Source organism: Harpia harpyja, chromosome 1 (assembly GCF_026419915.1).
Source record: "Harpia harpyja isolate bHarHar1 chromosome 1, bHarHar1 primary haplotype, whole genome shotgun sequence".
NCBI classification, from domain to species: domain Eukaryota; kingdom Metazoa; phylum Chordata; class Aves; order Accipitriformes; family Accipitridae; genus Harpia; species Harpia harpyja.
This window is the reverse complement of record NC_068940.1, coordinates 77,111,963-77,131,056: the sequence shown is the minus strand read 5'-3', so window position 1 is coordinate 77,131,056 and position 19,094 is coordinate 77,111,963. Positions and strand designations below refer to the sequence as shown.

Here is a 19,094-nt window from a genome sequence, read left to right as displayed (position 1 = left end):
CATTTCCTAACAAAAACCGTCAGTAAAAACAAAGGTCCGGAACAGGAATTTTAAGGATCTGTCTACCTGTCTGCACATTTTTTTGGTAGCTAATGTACAGCTTACATCAATTTTGTTGTTTTTTTTTTTTTCCAACTAACACGACCTTTTTTTTTTTTTCATGAGAAGGGAAATCACCATAAACTCAAACATTAAGTAGATCATATGTCTAACAAAGGAGAGATTTTCAATATCTATTTCCATGCATTTGTCTGGGTGATGGATTAAGTTACATTGCAAGATTCAGCTTCAAACATTAACTCACACAATTAGCCAGACATAATTAGACAGTCAAGTGAGACAGTATTAGTCGTCATTCACTGAGCTTTTTCATCTTATGACCTTTTTCATCTTATGACCTGTACAGATTTCCATAAGGTGAAGGCCAAAATGGACTACAGCATTTTTATTTGACTAGCATTTATGAATTCATGTATCATTATATAAATATTACCTTTGATTGAGATCTCATTAAAGGTCTCTCTGTCTAATATCAAAATGTCAATAACACTCCTAAGAAGGGAAATGTCATTTAACTAAGGCTGTGCTTATTAATCTAATAACTTCAAAAATTATCATAGAAAATTTCTTTTTTCTCATCAGAACCCCATTGTTTAGGTTTTTTCCTTCAAAAAATGCTGAACTTTCTTCAGAGATATTTTGCAATGAGAGCAGAAAATAGTCAATATTTGAACTGATAGTTATCCTCCTGAACTGAAGAACTATCAAAGAACCCTCCTGCCACTGTGTTTCTTTTTGGCTTAACACAGCATTTTTTCTAGACATTGGCAGAGCTTTTCCTCCTCTCAGTCTCATAGCATACTCAGTGTGAAAGTGAAAGAACAAAAGAAATAGAATCACCATAGTAAAACTCTCATTGAAATCAAGAGAGGCAAGTGGAAACCCAGAGTCCAAAGGCAAATTATTTTTAATATTACCCAACTTCTGCCCAGGCTTCAATGCTTATGGCTGGGTATATTCACTTCCCTGAAGATTCTTCAACCACTGCTCTTTGGGAAGTAGGTATGCTTCCTTCCCTGTAACCCTAGCAGAAATGAATGTGGTTGGATATTTCAGGTATGCGATAAATCAGTTGGATGTGTCAGGTCACAGGGTCACAGACAACCTTTTCAAACAGGGAAACGTGTCGATGAACATCTGACATCATCCCCTTGACATTGAGTTTGCCTAAGATGGAAGAATGGCAGAAAGGAGTTCTCTTAGTCACCAGCTATGGGATTTTACAGATGAAAGGCAGCAGACCTTTTCCCTGCTACTCTCTAAGGGAATCAAAATGCTGCAGCAATATAGACATGCCCCGTAGGGGTCAGAATTGACTTCCCAGGCTGTGGTTTACTGATTTTTTTTTTTCCCTTCGGCCAAGATTGGCAAGGCTGAATCTATATAATCTGTGGTATCTTGCTATTCCTAAGTACTAGTTGTATAAAAGTCCACAGAATCCCAGCTTGCATCTGCTTCTCCAGACAACACCAAGACTTCGCTATTTGTTGCCTTTAGCATTCTGGATTACCTGATTTGTATGAATGCCAAGGATACACCTAACAAAGAAGCAATGCTGTTACATGCAATACATATGGATTAATTACTTTTTAAGCATGGGAAGAATCTGGCAAGGAATTTTTAGGGTAACAGCTCTAGACAGCGACTGTAAACGGTTAATACCATGATCAGCTCTGAAGTGACTGGTGCCAATTCTGATGCTTCTCTCGTATCATGAGTTATAAAGTATAACATTATGAGTTATAGAGTATAGGGAAAAGGAAAACATAAAGGCATGTCCTAGACAATCCAGCAGCTGAGGAGCTCTTCCTTCATCACTGTAGGGACTGGAATGGCTGCATGAACAGTCTTTCCACTGCAGCAGTACTGCATGTAATGCCAAGGACAGCCCTCTAAGCAGGAGCCTCATTACCAGGATGGTACCACAGCCTGCCATGGAAAGGGTTCCCTGTCTGCATTACATGGTTATTGAAGAGTGTGTATGTGGCTTGGTGGTGCTAAACTAAGGTACAGGTGCAAATGGGTGCATACTCTACCATAGTGCACTGTGTAATATGTGTCGATGTGCTTGCATGGTTCTTGATAGGAGCATCCTCTATGGTGAGACTGCCTAGCAGGACGCACTGGAAAGCACTGCCTAAAATGTGTGGTCCTATGACTTTTACTCTGGTGTGCCACATCAGCCCATTCAGCCTTGATGACACCACAAGTAGTTACATAAAATGACAGCATAAGGGCAACAATTTTGACCCATTCTTTGGTATGTTATAAGCCTAAGTACTCTTGGGATTGTCACAGAAACAAAGAATATGCTACGTATTACCCTCAGAACTCCAGTTTAAATGAAGAAACTGTAAAATCACAAACAGTGAATAGAGAGTTCCTTGGCTATGTGTCTGTAGAGGCTCTTTAGTACAGATTGTTCCAGTAAGGACGTGGAATAATTTATGTTCAGTAATTTGCCTCTAGTTCCACCTGGTTCGGATGGTAACATAAGTCTAAGTGTTTCTTGGCTAAATCCACCCACTTTCAGTTTAGTTAAATCATGTTCCTTTTGGGACTTTGCCATAAAAATGTAGAAAACATGCAGATCTGGAGATACAAAGAATATTTTTGTACCACTGGAATCTCAATTAAGCTATCAACTCTCTAGATATGTAAATAATGCTAAATGGCATACAACTCAGGTCTCTTGAGATTTTTAGATATTTCCACCATAATATTTCCCCCCTGTATAACATACACCATAAAATCAACAGTGCACATACTTTAAATGGCTGATATACCATTGTTATTTTTATATATTTTGTGACATGAACTCTTCTCATATATATACAAGTCTTTCAGAACTAAAAACTTCTTCCTAAATAGTGCTTGCTGGACTTTTTAAAGAAGAATCTCTCTGCTATCTGGACTCAAGATTGAGCACAGATATGTATTGTACATATGATTGTATGGTGGACGCCAAAACAAAAACTCCCTGTGCCTATTTAACATCCAATTCACACATCAGATTTCTCTTTTAAATCTGCAGAGGTGTCCACTTTAAATCTCAGAATTCTATGTTTGCTTATTTCTCCTCTTTATCCCTGTGTCTGTGGCCAGAATGCCTTTCTTACTCTTTTTTTATTTATCTTTCTCCCTCACAGCATTGAGAACACAACAGCTATGACTACATAACACATGCTAAAATAGCATCATGCACCCAAAGGATCAATACCTCAGATGAATTTTCTAGTTTTAACAGCAACTTTGAATGTAGTCAACAGGTGGACTGTTCTTCTAAACTAAGGCAATCTGAATTAGAAGGCAGAGGAAAAAATTTCCAATGGCTATCACACTGCTCATTTTCTAACCAATAAGTAATTCTAAGCAATTACTTAAGAATTTGTTTCTTAAATGTATATAATTAAACACCTATAAATTTAATTTGATATAAAATGCATATAAAATGGATGTCCCTCTTTATTACCTGTAATAGATTGGGGTTTATATTATGTTCTCAGAAATAACTGTACTTCCTGTCCTCAGTGGGCACTTAAGTCAATATGATCATGATTTCTGTGGTCACTCTCAGCTACAGACAGGCAGTCTGAAAAGACCAGTAGGGCTCTGGTAGACCTGTGAAAGTAAAGTTCTAACACAGGATCTTTAATGACATGGGAAAAAGGTAAATGATGTTGTCAGGGAGAAGCTGCTAAAGCAACTCATTTACATAAACTTGTTTACATATATCAGGATTAACTCTCACATGAAAACAGAATGATTACAATTTAAATCTGAGCTATTTTTCACGTAGTTTTACATGTGTACACAGAGACGCATGTTTTATAGCTTAGCCAGGTTAAGGTATCAGTGTACACACAGCCCACCTTATGTTCTGTACAGCTTGCACATTTCATAAACCCCTTTTCCAGATGCAATTTACCTCCATTGCTAGCCTCACATGTCTTCAAAATCTCTGCCTTCTTTGTTCAAGTCATTTTCTCAGTCCTTGAAGCTTCTTCCTATTTTAAGCTCAGCATGAGTCTTACGACCAACCTTAAAGCTTATTCACCTTACTATTGACTTCAATATAAAGTATTGTTGGCTTCTACCTTTCCTCAATACACTCCTGTCATCACTAACAAGCAGAATTACAAAATCAAGACAAGGACTAAAAATTCAATTTCATTTGAATCCAAATGCTTCTTAGTCTGTGTGCAAAAAACCACATCGTATTTTCCCGATATCCTTGACATTTCTTTTAAGAACAACTAAGAATAACATCATTAACAAGATGAACATACATCACAATTATATTATGATAATATGAATGAAATACTATAATGAACTCTTAATCATTACTTAGTATATTACAAATTTCATACGGAGAAAATAACAACTTACATATATAATGAATAATATTGTACTAGGACTAATATAGTTGTAAGTTAATTACACACTGTGTAGCTGATTTAGTTGCATTTAGTTAAGGAGCTGTTCTGAGCTCACTGCAGATTAATTATGTCTTTAGGCATATACTCTCATTTGTAACTGTCACTTGCGACAGTAGCTGTTGGTTAGGCTGCTTTGTAGACCCTTCCTTTATGAAAAGAAATGCAACCCCCCCTGCCCCAAAACATCAAAACAAACAAAAGCAGAATCCCTGAACATACACGACTCAAAATCTCTACTAGCTAAGGTAAGCAAAGACAAAACACTAGAGGACTGCAGGTTTCATTTTACTGCACTTCTGCCCACAAATATCCTTTATAGTATGTGCTTAGTAAAGTTATAATGCCTCCTTGTATTTTATTTAATATAACTGGCCTTCTCAATCATGAAATTTAACATACATCTCAATTCTGTAAATTGTTCTATTTTCCAAATCCTTTATAGATTAAAGAGAAGGATTTAGGTAACTGCCAAAGACTCTCCCAACGATCCTTAAAGTTTTTACTGACTATAGGAAAGAAGTCACTTTTTAGCCTTTGATTTCACACCAGAAGAATAATTTTACATGACAGGAATGGGTAATAAGTGACAGCAAGTGCACGAGCTACCCATAAATCTAAAACAAGGGAGTCTTTCTTTGTTCAAGGTATTCAGCATTGTTCTAACCTCATCTTGAAAAGTTAAATGAAAGAGTGTCTCAAATACCTAAAATGCCAAAAGAAAAAAATCCATGTGGGAAAATAGGAGGGGAAGAAGGTAGGTCAAAGTTAGACACACTATACTCCTATATGACTTTTTCAGGATTATTGCAAAACTGTTGCAGCGGCAATGAAATTTTAAAGCAAATCTCTTAATCATCCCCATTTCCTGTGATTCTGCTTGAAGTGAAGACTGGCGCATCTCAGCCCAGATACCTTTGGAAGGAAACGCATTTAGTGTGGTCAGTGTGCTCCTCCCATAACAGGGGGACACACAGGCCAAACCAATGACCAGTCTTTTAGGTCACTTTAGGACAAGCATGTGCCAGGGGAGTTCATCGCAGGGGAACACACTATATCCAGTTTGAATTAAGACTCCCAAACATCGTGTTTTGTAGACAGAAGGGACTCAGCATCAATTGCTATACTCCTACTGAGCCAAATTACTTGCTAATTTAAATATAGCCCACAGAACTGTATTTTCACTGAACCTGATAAAAACCTACAGTGAATTCAGCACAGACCTCAGCATTCTTGCTGTGCTATAAGGGAAATTACACACGCAACTCTTAATCAATCTACATGATATACATAAATATTTTCAGGAAGTTCCAGCACAGACTGGCATACATTCACATTTTAGCTTTACAATTTAAATAAATAAATAACCAAACAAAAAGTAGGAATAACCTAAATTCTTTGAATTTCTTTACACTTACATAAAACACAAGAAATGGTACCTCAGGAAAGCATCATTTTTTGCAGCAATAAGATTCATTAAGTAGTAGAGTAAGCTATAAATATTTGGTTTTCTGCCTGAATGTACCTTACACATTGCATGCAGTACAGTACAGCTCTCTTGCTAGGGTACCCTGATACACCTTATCAATGGTAGAAGGTTATGATGGCAAGAGGGATTTACAAGGTATACTAAATCCACAGTGGCAGAAGTAAACTAGCTAGCAGGAAATACTACCAGCAGTGTTGTAATATAGATATTACCAACTCTAAGGCTAAGTATTTCTAGTTATGGAATTCACATGCTCCATGTCCAGGGAAATATCATTGCACAGCAGCAAGGGGAAACCTCCAGGGAGGCTCCTATCGCTCCTTACCTATGAATTATTCTACAGATCCAGCTTTCCATGGCATGTAGTATATGTTTGTGGCTTTCTGCCCTATGAAAAAAATAACCACCTGCAACAAAAAAACCTGCATCACCCCTATTTGCCATACATTGTGTCCAAAATTTCTGCAGAAGAATTGCAATAGCAACAAAAGCTGAAAAGATGGTTCAAATGTGCAAACAGAAAAAGCCTGTAAAAATAACTAATTTGTGAAAGATTAGCAATGTTTGGAGATTAAACAAGAAACCTATATGTCCTGGTTTCGGCTAGAATAAAGTTAATTTTCTTCCTAGTAGCTGGTATAGTGCTGTGTTTTGGATTTAGTGTGAGAATAATGTTGATAAGACACTGATGTTTTAGTTGTTGCTAAGCAGTGTTTATACTAAGTCAAGGACTTTTCAGCTTCTCATACTGCCCTGCCAGCAGAGGCTGGGGGTGCACAAGAAGCTGGGAGGGGACACAGCTGGGACAGTTGACCCAAACGGGTATTCCATACCATATGACATCATGCCCAGTATATAAACTGGGGGGAGTTGACCATGGGTTGAGCTCAGGTATCGGCTGGGCATCGGTCAGCGGGTGGTGAGCAATTGTATTGTGCATCACTTGTTTTCTATATTCTCTTATTGTTATTATTTTCCCTTCCTTTTCTGTCCTATTAAACTGTCTTTATCTCAGCTCACGAGTTCTACTTTTTTTTGTTTCCCCCCTGATTCTCTCCCCCATCCCACTGTTGGGGGTGGGGAGAGAGTGAGCAAGTGGCTGTGTGGTACTTAATTGCCGGCTGGGGTTAAACCATGACGCTATAGGTTGAACTACCAATAACTTCTGAATAAGATAGTATTTCAAATCTGGGACTAAAGCTGTTCTGAACACGCTCCTTCTGAAAGAGGGCAGAATTCTCTCCACAGATAGAGCAACCACTTCTACAGATTTGGCTACAAGACTGAGGCTATTACATACCCAATATCAATATGGATCTTTTACAGTTATATTTACATTCAGATGAATTGTTCATTCTCTTAACCCTTTTTGCAGAAAAAGAGTGATTTGGATTACAGAGCAATAATACTGTTTATTATGAAATGTTCTTTCCCTCGCTAGCACAGAAATAATGCAATATATCACAGCATCCTATTAACACATTCAAAGTGATGATTAGGATTCACAAAATCACTTAAGCATGTGCTTATATTTATATTAGTTCAGCAAACCAATAAACATGATTTTTAGTTATGTATAGCCACAAATCTCACTTGAATAATTAACTAGCTTACACCAACTGCCCACAATTCAACATGTGCATTTGTCCAGTCATATTAATGAAACTGCAGAAAATGGTTAAAAAATTAACCAAGTATTTAACTGCTTCGCTAGAACAGGAAAGTTTAAACACATACTCAAATGCCACATTGAATTAGTATTAAGATCTGCATGTGCTTAAAGTCTGCACTGAATCAGGGCCTAAATAGTAAATGTCCTTAGGATTTTCTCCTATACAAAAAAAAAAAAAAATTCCTTCTAACCAGCATGAACAGCAAAATGCTATGAGGCTTTGAAATTTCCAAATATGTGGCTACTGCAAAACTATAATTCATTCCCTTTTGTAAATTACATATACCATAATAAAATCATTTTTTGTAGAAATAAATATACCCTAAAATAACATAGATGAAATAAAAGATGATGGGATCACATTGTCAGTTAGGGAACAACCCTACTTAGACTGGTATTTGTGACTATAAACTCTGATAGCCAAAATTTCTATTGATGTTAATGTAATGTTCTTTCACAAGAAAAGCCAAAAATATGGCTTCTGTGTAAGGTTTTTCTTACACTTTTTTTTTGCAGTTTTGAAAAAAAAAAAAGAATTAAGGAGATGTAATGGAAGTGGAGGTTGATGACTTAGAGTATAGTCATGGGGAAGCAGACCCATAACAAGTTCAAATTTATGATTATGAGAATTAAGCAGTCATATTTTTTGCCATTGGCAGAATAAGAGGCTCTTAGTGACTGGTTAGGGCTGAAGGATATTAAATCATGACCATGCAAATATCTATTTGATAGTGCATTTGGATAGTAACATATTAGGTGTCATAAAAGTACACTTGTCTTTGTCGTAGACCTTTACTACTTTGTGATAATAATTTTGCAGAGAACACATCCTGATTGTAGTATTACTTACTAGTATTAAAGAAGTTTTTCCTCTACCTGATAACTGATTTTTTTTTTTATTAAACCAGTATATAACACTGACTTGTTTCTCGAAGAACTTACAGAACATTTCCAGGCACATTCAGGTATCTTTATTGCCTTAACTAAATACACTTGCAAAAAATATTTTTGTTGTAGATCATCCAAATGAGAATATCACCATATTGCTATGAAATCAATTATCACATGTTGTAAAGACTGAATGAAAGACTGAGGTGTTCTACTTGCTTAAGTTCTGTTTTGGCATTAAAATTCTGTATCTATTGATGTTAGAAAAGAAGTCATTCATAGTAGTGGAAGTTTCTGAATTGCCATGTACATTTGATTAAAATGGACAAAAACAACAGATGGAACAGGAATTTGGATAACACAGTTCTCTTCCAGGTTACTGTCTTAATTATTTTCCTAGAGCATTCCACTCCTTTTTTCCCTCCAATATGTTCTTATGTATGTGTTCGCACATGTATTCAAAGTTTCAGCTGAAGGGATGTTGGAAGATTCTTATTTAAATCCTGCCTCGGTAAGCAGACAAATAAGATGTTTTCCATATCTTAAGTATCTTGTGTAAATGAAATAGCCTGAGTAAGATTAGCTAGAGCTTTAAGCTTCCTAAGACGCTTGATTCTGTTGACAATGACTCTTTAGGGTATGTATGAAGAAGAGTACCAATAGCAAAGATCCCAAGTAGGCTCAAACCTAAAGCACGCACTCAGCTGATCAGCCTAGACAAGGGAGAAGCAATTCTGGATCTACAAAGAATGTAAGCCTCTAAGGGACTCTGCTGTTGTCCTGAAAGACAGCACCCCTTGCAGTCCTTCTGGCCAGACCGTTAGGCAATCCACCTAAGTGTGAACAGAAAGAATAAGTGTGTTCTTTACATATGTAACAGCTACATAACTTGGCCAAAAATATGAGTTAGTTTAAAATTTGCAGGGAATCTGGCCCAAGAAGAACAAAATTGACATGAAAATCAGAGAGTTAGCTAGCCAGTCAGTCATACAGAACATTACTAGTTAAACACAAGGATATAAAATGGTTGCTAGTATAATCTTTACAGCTACTATCTGTAAATGCCGATCATTACTATAGCATTTGGTTTACTCTTACACCTTGAATACTGCACTGACACCAGTAAGAATTGCTTTCATTTTACAATGGTATCTACTGTTTTAACATAGGAAAGGTTGCACTGTGCCACACTTTAGCTAGTATAATTTGCCTTAAAATCTATCTTGGTAATATTTCTTTCTATACAAACTCGTACTAAAAGACAATGCAGATGTTTGCAAGTTCAGTTTATTATGCTCCAACACTAATTACAGAGCTGCAAGGGGCTTAGTAGCATATGCTGTGTAATACCCCATGCAGTTACAAAAATTCAAATGATAGTTAAACAGTGTTGTTAATAGTTTATCTCCTATTAACATGAGATAAATTTATGATTTATTTAAAAAGTAAAAAGAAAATGAAAGAAAACAAAGGAAGAAAATGTTTATGGTAAAAGATTTGCAGTACTGACTCCTGTTGACCTGATTTTGGCTCCATAAAGATTAAACTCTAAACTAATTCAGTGGCAGAACAGTAAATTCAATATTATGCTTGCTTCTGGAAAACCTAGCCTAGGACTCTCATCTTAACAGCAATGCAAATTTATTTATAATTCCTTTCAGCATTATTGCCCACAAAATGGAAAACAATACAAAGTGCTATGAGTAACTATGAAGGAAGTCAACGGGAGATAGATGAATTGTTTGGTTTAAACTTTTTTAGCCTTTTTGAGGTCAGTCATTATCTGAGTATAATTTTTTTTGTTTTTAATATGTTCAAGTTGTTTGCATAGTTAGTGTAAAAAATCAGGGTCTAGCAAAGTTGTCTGCTGCAGAACGATGCTTGGTACTCAGCTGACTACCTTTGTACCTTTGCTTTGGCCTAGAGCTATTTGCTCCAGTCAAGGATGACTCTGAAGTACTCACCTATCTTTAGGAATAAGAATTGTTCATCGTGAGATATCAAATAGGAATGTGATTTTTTTTTTAAAGGGCTCCACGATAGTTTTTGGCTGATTTCTCGGGGGGAGGGGGTGGTGGTGTTTGGTTTTTGTGTTTTTTTTTTTAATCTTCAGTGAATGTGTGGCAGTTACAGCACTGCTAGTACTCCCAGACTTAGAAAATCAGGACATTTTGGCCAATTTTCCAGGAACTTCTATTGACTAATCCAAGTGGAATTGAGTTACAAAAAAGGATTTAAAAAAGAGTATGAGTGAATTTCCTATCCTTTATAATAGTATCAGTGAAGAGACTTTGCCTAGCTCGTATCATTTCTAAGCTTTTAATCAACTAATTTGAACCCTAAATCTCCACTGTGATTTTTCCTACACAACTCTGCCTCCATTCTGCATGTCCATGGCTTGTTCCTAGAACTCTTATGGTTCTCCTGCCCCTCCCAAGTATTAGAAGGCAGCCAGGGTAGAGAGAAACAGAGTCATTTCTCCTGAATACCCACCTTGAAGAGAAAGCACAGCAAGCCAAAGCAGCAGAGATTTCTTGCGCTCTCTCCCATTTTTCCTATCCCTAAGTATATAAGATGGCTTCTTCCCCCTTCCACATCCTCTTTTCAACCAAGCATTTAGTGAAAGTCAAGGTTTCTAATGTTTAATCACAATGGAACATTTAATGAGGCACTCTGAGAAAGCTTTTATCAAAATACTCATTTTGTCTCACTTTGAGACAATCATTTGAGAAACACTAAAAATAAGCATTGTAACTTCCCTACATATTTAACATTCTTTTAATAACTTCCCCATAAAAGATGCATAGCCTTGACAGTCACTCCACTTTAATTGATTATTATCTAACTAAAATTGCTTGACAACTAAGGTACTTCTCCCTAAACTTAAAAGGATTGTTTCTTCACATCTTAGCATTATATAAAATTTTTGACCATGCCGTTATATGGTTTGATGATGGTGCAGATGCAAGTCCTTCTCAAGGTAACAAAGACTGTTCTGATGTTGTTTTCTTGTTTCTTGGTTTTATGCGAGAGTTTGCCTCACTGTCAGTTGGTTGTTCATCTTCCATGTCCTACTGCTCAGGTCTAACTCAGGAAATGAGTATTTCACAATCTTCCATGCTTATCCATTTCCTGTGTACTCAAACTGGGTACATTTATTGTGAATTTCATTGAATATATGCCCATCCATTTTATAACAATGTGTATTTATGCTTTCTTGTGACTGCATGACTGTTTGGTGAAAATGGTTTGATCCTGGCAAGATCTGAGATTGGACTTGTGAGCAATTGTTTGCAAAAACAGCGTTTAGTTTGGGGTTATCTATATCCACTTTTTTCCTCTTATTTTTGCCACTTTGAGTAATATGCTGGCATACAGTCATGAGTATATGGGAGTTTAGCTTGAGGAATTTTTTTTGTTGTTTTGGGGGGGTTTTTTGTTTTGTTTTGTTTTTTAAGTTCAAGCATTGAACTGAAGAGTTATTACTGAATTTCATGAAAATATTTCTCTATGCTAAGATAGCATGCTATACAATTGATTAGTGAAGTAATCTTTTTTTAATGCAGGCCTAGGATACAGACATGGAAAATAGCTAGGATAAAACAAACCAGATGTGCAGGGGTATTACAGTACACAAGCTTACCGGAAGTAACTGTCCACATATACATGTTGACCCACCATTAATGGTAAGCAGCTGAGTGCTCGAAGAAAGTAGCGTAAGATATGTTGTTTTATCCATGGGCAAAAGGCTAACCATGACAAATACTATGTGCAAGCTGACATACCCTGTCTACACACAATCCCTCTAATAGTTTAGAACCTCAGCAAGTTGGCTAAATGATGTGATGTGACAACTGCAGAAATGCATTGTAAGCCTGTCTAGAATACAGTCTGTGATAATACACCAATACTAACATTATTGGACTTTGTCTTTGGTGACCACTGTGATAGTATCAACCTAGTGCATGAATGTATGACTATTAAAACAGGTTGTGTAGATTATGGGGAAAATACTTTTTATTTTCTCCAAAATACACTGGTAATTGTACTTGCCACTGTCTGACAGTTGGCCTGCTGTTTCCTGCCTCTATCATGCCTGCTTATCTGTCCACTAATCTTGTCAGTTATGTTTGTCCAGCTCACCAAATCTGTGACTTTCCAAGACAAGGTTCCATTTTCAGATGGCCCTATTATATTCCTGAGGTGTTTTTTTCTTGTTTTGGTTTGGGGTTTTTTTGAGGGGGGGTGTTTTTGATTTTAAAACAAATATGACTTGACTACTTTAATACACATTTTTCTTGGAAATTTAGCTTGTTTCAGTGACTCCAGTATTATTGGGAAGCAGATGGAACTTCTCTCCTGGTATCTTGCCATCCTGACAGAATGATAGATGTGAGCACTTGAAAAATCTTTATCTTATTCTACATTGCTCTTAGATGTTTTCTAGCTCCTGCTTTGAAACTGACACAGTTTGGCTTACGCTTTTATGGTTCTTCCAGGCTTTGTGCTTTCATCAGGTTGAACATTGCATATACTCATTCAGTTACTACATCTCACTTTGCTTCTTACTTTTTTCCCTGTAATTATACATAGTATAGTACATATACTTATGTACATATCAGAGCTCCGATGCTGATGTAGAAAAAATGCCTTTTTTGGCTTGAACATACTAATCAAACTTTTCACATACACATGCTACTGTCAAACATTCCTTTTCAACTTAGTGTATCATTTTCCTTCCAATGGGTAAATTGCCTTCTAATTGCTGCCTATGATAAAACAACTAGATTTGTAGATGAGGAGAGAGCAGTGGATGTCATGCTCAACTTCAGCGAGGTTTTGAACGCTGTCTACCCCAGCATTCTTATATCCAAGTTGGGATATTATGGTCTTGACTGGTGGAAAACAGCTTAAAAAACAAGACTGGCTGGATGAGCTTGTTCACAGAGTAGAAGAGAAGGCTTCCGGGAGATCTAATAGCAGGTTGCAAGTACCAGTGAGGAGGTTATCAAGATGACAAAGCCAGGCTCTTCACAGTGGCACATAATGGGAGGATGGGAGACACAGATTGTAAGTCGAAACAAGAGAGATTCAGACTGGATAAAAGGAAAAAAATCTTCATCATAAGGACAGTCAAGCACCAGAAGAGGTTGCCCAGAGAGGTTGTGCCATCTCCAACCTGGGAGGTTTTTAAAACCCAGCTGGATAAAGCCCTGAGCAATGTGACCTGCTCTCATAGCTGACCCTGCTTAGAACAGGAGATTGGACTAATGACTTCCTGCAATCCCTTCCAACCTGAATTATGGTCCTAAAGCAGCAAGAGCCCCATGTCAAGCACAATTCTACGGAGTTTTACTCCCCTGGCCTTTCTAAGTATACATTGAGATTGTTTGTTGTCAAATACAATTTCTGCCATACTGTTCCAAAATTCATACAGCAGATTCTATTCATATCGGATTAGTGACTGTGCTTATTATTTGGCATGAATCTATGAGGCAATGTGCAATATGTTGTAGGTTACCATCAGTTTTCACAGTGCCTTGGAGAAACAGTAAAAATTAAGAGGGTGTAATTTCAAGTGTAAGTTTCTGCATGTAGGCAGGAAGAATCACCTACGAAAAATGCAAATGAGATACAAAGTAGTGGCTCTTCAGTACAGTATCTGAAATTAACAATGAAACACAAGTCAAATATGAATAAAGAAATTCATGCTAATATTAAGAAGGCTAATTTTTCTTAATAAAGGTATCCTCTGCAAGACATGAATTAATTCCTCTTTTCCACTCAGTGTTGGTAAGACACCAAATGCAGCATTGTGTCTAATTGGGAGCACTATGGATCCAGAGAGATATGGACCACAGGGAGTAATCAGATTTAATTTTCCTGTTTTATCTGAACACAGATAAAAGCGACACATATGATCAGATGTCTAGAAAACATTTTCTGTGAGGAAAGCTTGAAGAAATTGGAGATAGAAAGACTACAGAAGACTAAGGGATGATCTGATAGACCTTCTAGTAGGTAATAAGTAGGTAATTCCTCCTTAAGAGAGGCATGGAATAATTTGTTTTCCTTCTCCACTCTGTACAGGACAAAGTGACCTGGGCCCAGACAACACCAAGAATATTCAGGTTAGATATTGACAAAGAAATTTCAAAGTAAAGACAACAAAGTAATACAGCAGGTCATCACAGGCAGATTTCCTTTACTGGGAATTTCTAGAGACAAACTGGATAAACACCTGTCAGGAATTAGGCAAGTGTCACTGACATTACCTTAGGGAGAGGATTGGACAGATGACTCAATGATTTTCTATGGTTCTATAAATAACATCATCAATGATTTAAATTCTTTTGGTTTCTCTTAATATAACATTGTATTTGGCACTAGTATTTTTTTGCTATAGGCTTAACTCCAGTTATGTTCTTGGGTATCAGCAGGTATGGACTGGTGTGCAACATGGTGGTAGATTGTTGCTTTCTCAATTCAGTACTTGCCGAAGTTTGTATTAAGCACCAAGTACTGAAAACAATTTTGCTTTTATGAAGTGAGATTTACTTTAGTTGTAGTCAAGTTTGAGTACTTTGTCTACTCACATAGACAAACATTTTGGCTGGCTTTTCAAGATTTACTATGAATGCTGCCTAATATATGAATTACACAATTTTAGCACGTTTAAAATCCAATTTCTGATTTTCTCCATTTGCTTTGTCTTATTCACACCAACAAAATTGAGAAGCAGGCATTTTATATATTTCCATATATGACAAACTTGGCAGATGTTACTCCTTCAAAAATGCGATTTTACAATTTTAGAAGCTTTCCTCAATGCAACATATTGTATTGTCCACTCCTGGTATAATTTTCTGGTGCTCACATTTCTATTATGTGAAGAATCATAAATTTAGTGTCATTAAATTCATTAATTTAAAGTTTTTAACTGAAAACTGAGTCTTCTGGTTCTCCATGGAGCCTGGTGTGCAGAGTAGAGCCTGCTATTTTCCTGCAGTATTCTACAAGTAATTTACACTGTCCTTAATAGTATTATGATATTGCCACTGTGTAATTTCAGCTCAACTTTTTTTCTTGCATGCAGTTCTGTTTTCTTCCCATGAAAAATGCTAAAGGATTGTTTGAAGCCTAGCACATTCACAGATGTCCCAGTATCTACTTGGCATTCAATTTCCTGTTTCTGTGCTGTGTCTTTACATGCGGTGGTACTCTACATTTTAGAAACCATTTAAATTGCACTGTATTAATATATAGGTGTAAAATCTCATCCCTCCTCCCTCTCACTTCTTGCTTGCTTCCTTCATATAACACATTTATTTTCTTTCGTTATCTGTGAGCTTTAGCATCAATACTCCCTTTTGACAAAGTCACTGAATATGTCCCCCTGGGCTGGGTATTTTCTGTTATCATGGTATTTTTTTCCTGTAACCAAAGATTTTCCTTTGCACCTTCTCTCCTATTCATGAACTTAATTTGCACTAGTTTTGGTGCTTATACTTTGCATTTATGTACTTTTATATACTAATTTCTGTTATTTCTGTTGCATCTAGCTGTTCTCTGCACTTGCTTTGAACAACAGAGGCTAAAATCCAAACTCTACAAGCAAAAAAAAACCTCATCAACAATTTCTTACTACTTAAATATCTTAACCTCAGGGAGACCTGATTAACTGTTTTTTCAGCATTTAGGACTACATAGTACATGAAGCCAAGGAATGTTTTTAAGGAATAGACTGTCTCTGCACATTGCTGATAGGCAGTATATAAAAATTACAGAATTGCAATTAATATGTAAAAATTTCATCAACCACTTAAAGATGAGGCAAAACCTTGTTAATGCTGAAGCAGAGTGATCAAATAAACTAAGCACACATCCTTAATTTCCTTGCATTTACAAAGTTGTATGCTGCACTTCCACTAAAACACTTTTCTGCAGTATTTTGAAATACTGGATTGCAGAATTAGATATCCTGTAAAAGTGGATTTTGATTTTTATTAAAAAAATAACATACAGATTCATGTAATGTATGTAGAACACATTGATTTCAGAACAGCTAGTGCTAGCTATTGGAGAGCATGTTCCCAAGTTAATTAGACTTCATTTCTGTCCAAGTCAAAAATCTTATTTATGAACTATTCAATCTGTGACATTTGCACCTCAGCATGGTCCCCCTTTTGCTTGTGTTTGAAAGCATATCCAAAGCAAAAGGCTGAAGAGTCAGACTGGATGTGCCTGATTCCCCTCATATATGCAGTGTGGATAGCAGATATAATGGCAAACCATAGAGAAGCACAAGCTGAAGATGCAGTTCCTAGGACACGGAGAGCTTCTTAAACCCCTTTTCCTCATAATTCATTCTAACTGTGAATATCACCATAAGACAGAACCAAGAAGATACTTGTGGGTTTTTTTTATATTATTATTTTATTTTATCATTTAAAACTGCTCTGAAGAAATAAAGAATGCCACTATTCTTTTAAGCAGTTCTGATTATGTGAATACTAATGGAAAAGGTTACTTAGAGTTCTTATTAAGTGATTAGTTTTCCTTTACATTTTTATAAGAACTTCATAATGACAATATAAATTTAGTGCTATGGCTGCTCGTAAACCATTAGGAACAACAGAAATATCTTCTTTATAGATGGGAAGGTAGAAGGTCCTGAAAAATAATTCTGGTTTGAATGGGTGTAAGTAAATTTATGTAAATTGCTGTCAGTCATCTAAGTATTCATTTCACTAGCAAAATAACATTATAAATGATCTGTAGCCAATGATTCTTCACTTGAAGACATGCAACGCAAACATTTATTCAAAACAGAAAAAGAAAAACACTTAAGGATAACCACAAGTCTTACCACGCCAATAGAAAAGTAGTTATTGATGATGTTGTAAGGCACTGGGTCTCCTTTCTCATCTTTATCATTGGGTATTACTTCGAATTTCCACCTGTCCAGCAAAATCTCTGAGCTGTTCTCAATGTCTTTTAAGATCTTCATCAAATTCTCACCTTCATAACCTAGCAAAACATGAAAATGGTTATTTAATAAAGTATAATGAAGTTTCACTCCATTTTCTTTCTCCTGGGTGACTGGTTGGATGGGGCTCTGAGCAGCTAGATCTAGTTGAACATGTCCCTGCTCACTGCAGGGGGGGTTGGACTAGATGACCTTTAAAAGTCCCTTCCAATGCAAACTATTCTATGATTCTGTGACTGGAAAAATGAAAACTATGCATTTACGAGCTGAAAAGCAGGATTGTGTTTGAAGTATTGACAATGTTCCAGCACCTGTCATTAAAAGGAGTACAAACACAAAGCTGATTTCTGCAGTCAGCTAAATTAATGTAAACTTAGATTAATTCTACAGATTTCACTGGCCTTCAGATTTATACTGGAGAAAATAATTTGATCTTCAAAACTTGCCAATCACTTGAATTTTCCAAACGATTATAGCAGTTATCCAACAAGCTAAGGTTATACTTTGCAAAATGTTCTTGCTATGAAATTAATATTTAAATCCCTTTGATTTCAAAATTTATGGAAAAAAGACATACAGTAGCTTTGCCTGATTAAAGTCTAACAAGAGACTGAAAGGTTAAAAGCTGTCTGCTATTTTTTGTTGATTGTTTCAATGTGGTTTAGCATAACAAATCCAAAATTTGAAATCCATAATCGATGATTTATCAGCAGAACTAACATTTTTCCATCTTTCAACAACTGCTTTATGAGCCTCAGCCTGCTCTGTAGAGAGACCTTACTCTTACTTGCCAAGAAGTCTTTAGGTAATTCACTAGTAGTAGTAGTTCACTACACTATACTAAACTCAGTAGAAAACTTGTTTACACACTCCTGAGTATACATAACATACAGTACATGTGTGCACACGTAAAAAGTGTGGGGATTTTACTAAGTGACATTATTACTCCGAACACTATTCAGACCAAACAACTTTGCAATAGATAACTAAGATCTGTGGATGCATTCCTTCTTCGAATCAGAAATAAATTTTCATATTCAAGCGATGTCTACTTCCTGGGTCATTAACACTTTTAGCAAGCAAAGCCATTCAAAGCCTCCCTGCTCAAAACCTATTGCTCATGTATTTCTTTATGGTTGTATAGTATGTTTTTGTTAGTTACTGCCAACCACTGCATAACAGTAGCATGCACAATTCCATTTGTCTGCATCCTTGAGATCACTCACCAGCAATTTAATTTCTGGAAGCCCTGTCTCCTCTCCAATCTATGGAAGTTCCAGAAAATCTGTGTTACGGCATTGTCTACCACAAAGCAACTGGGGAAAGAATGTTGAAAGCTGGTATATTTTCATACTGTCCTTTTCTACTTTAGTCCAGATGCAATCACTCAAAACAGAAGGTAAATAAATAAAAGTGAATGGAAGGACAGGCCCTGACTAATGTAACCAAATGCTCTCATAGCTGACCCTGCTTAGAACAGGAGATTGGACTAGCAACTTCCTGCAACCCCTTCCAACCTGTATTCTATGATTCAACTCCATGAACTGTTCAGAAAGTGAA

At 36.4% G+C, this 19,094-nt stretch overlaps 1 protein-coding gene across 6 annotated transcripts in view; it reads right to left on the bottom strand.

The window, feature by feature from the left end:
* The window catches only part of DGKB (diacylglycerol kinase beta), a 365,482-nt gene that overhangs the window by 186,198 nt on the left and 160,190 nt on the right, over positions 1-19,094 (bottom strand). For all 6 annotated transcript variants that reach the window (XM_052801099.1, XM_052801089.1, XM_052801081.1 and 3 more), the window contains one exon: positions 17,415-17,575. In XM_052801099.1, coding sequence (XP_052657059.1) covers positions 17,415-17,575 — 161 coding nt within the window. The remainder of the gene's footprint in view (positions 1-17,414; positions 17,576-19,094) is intronic.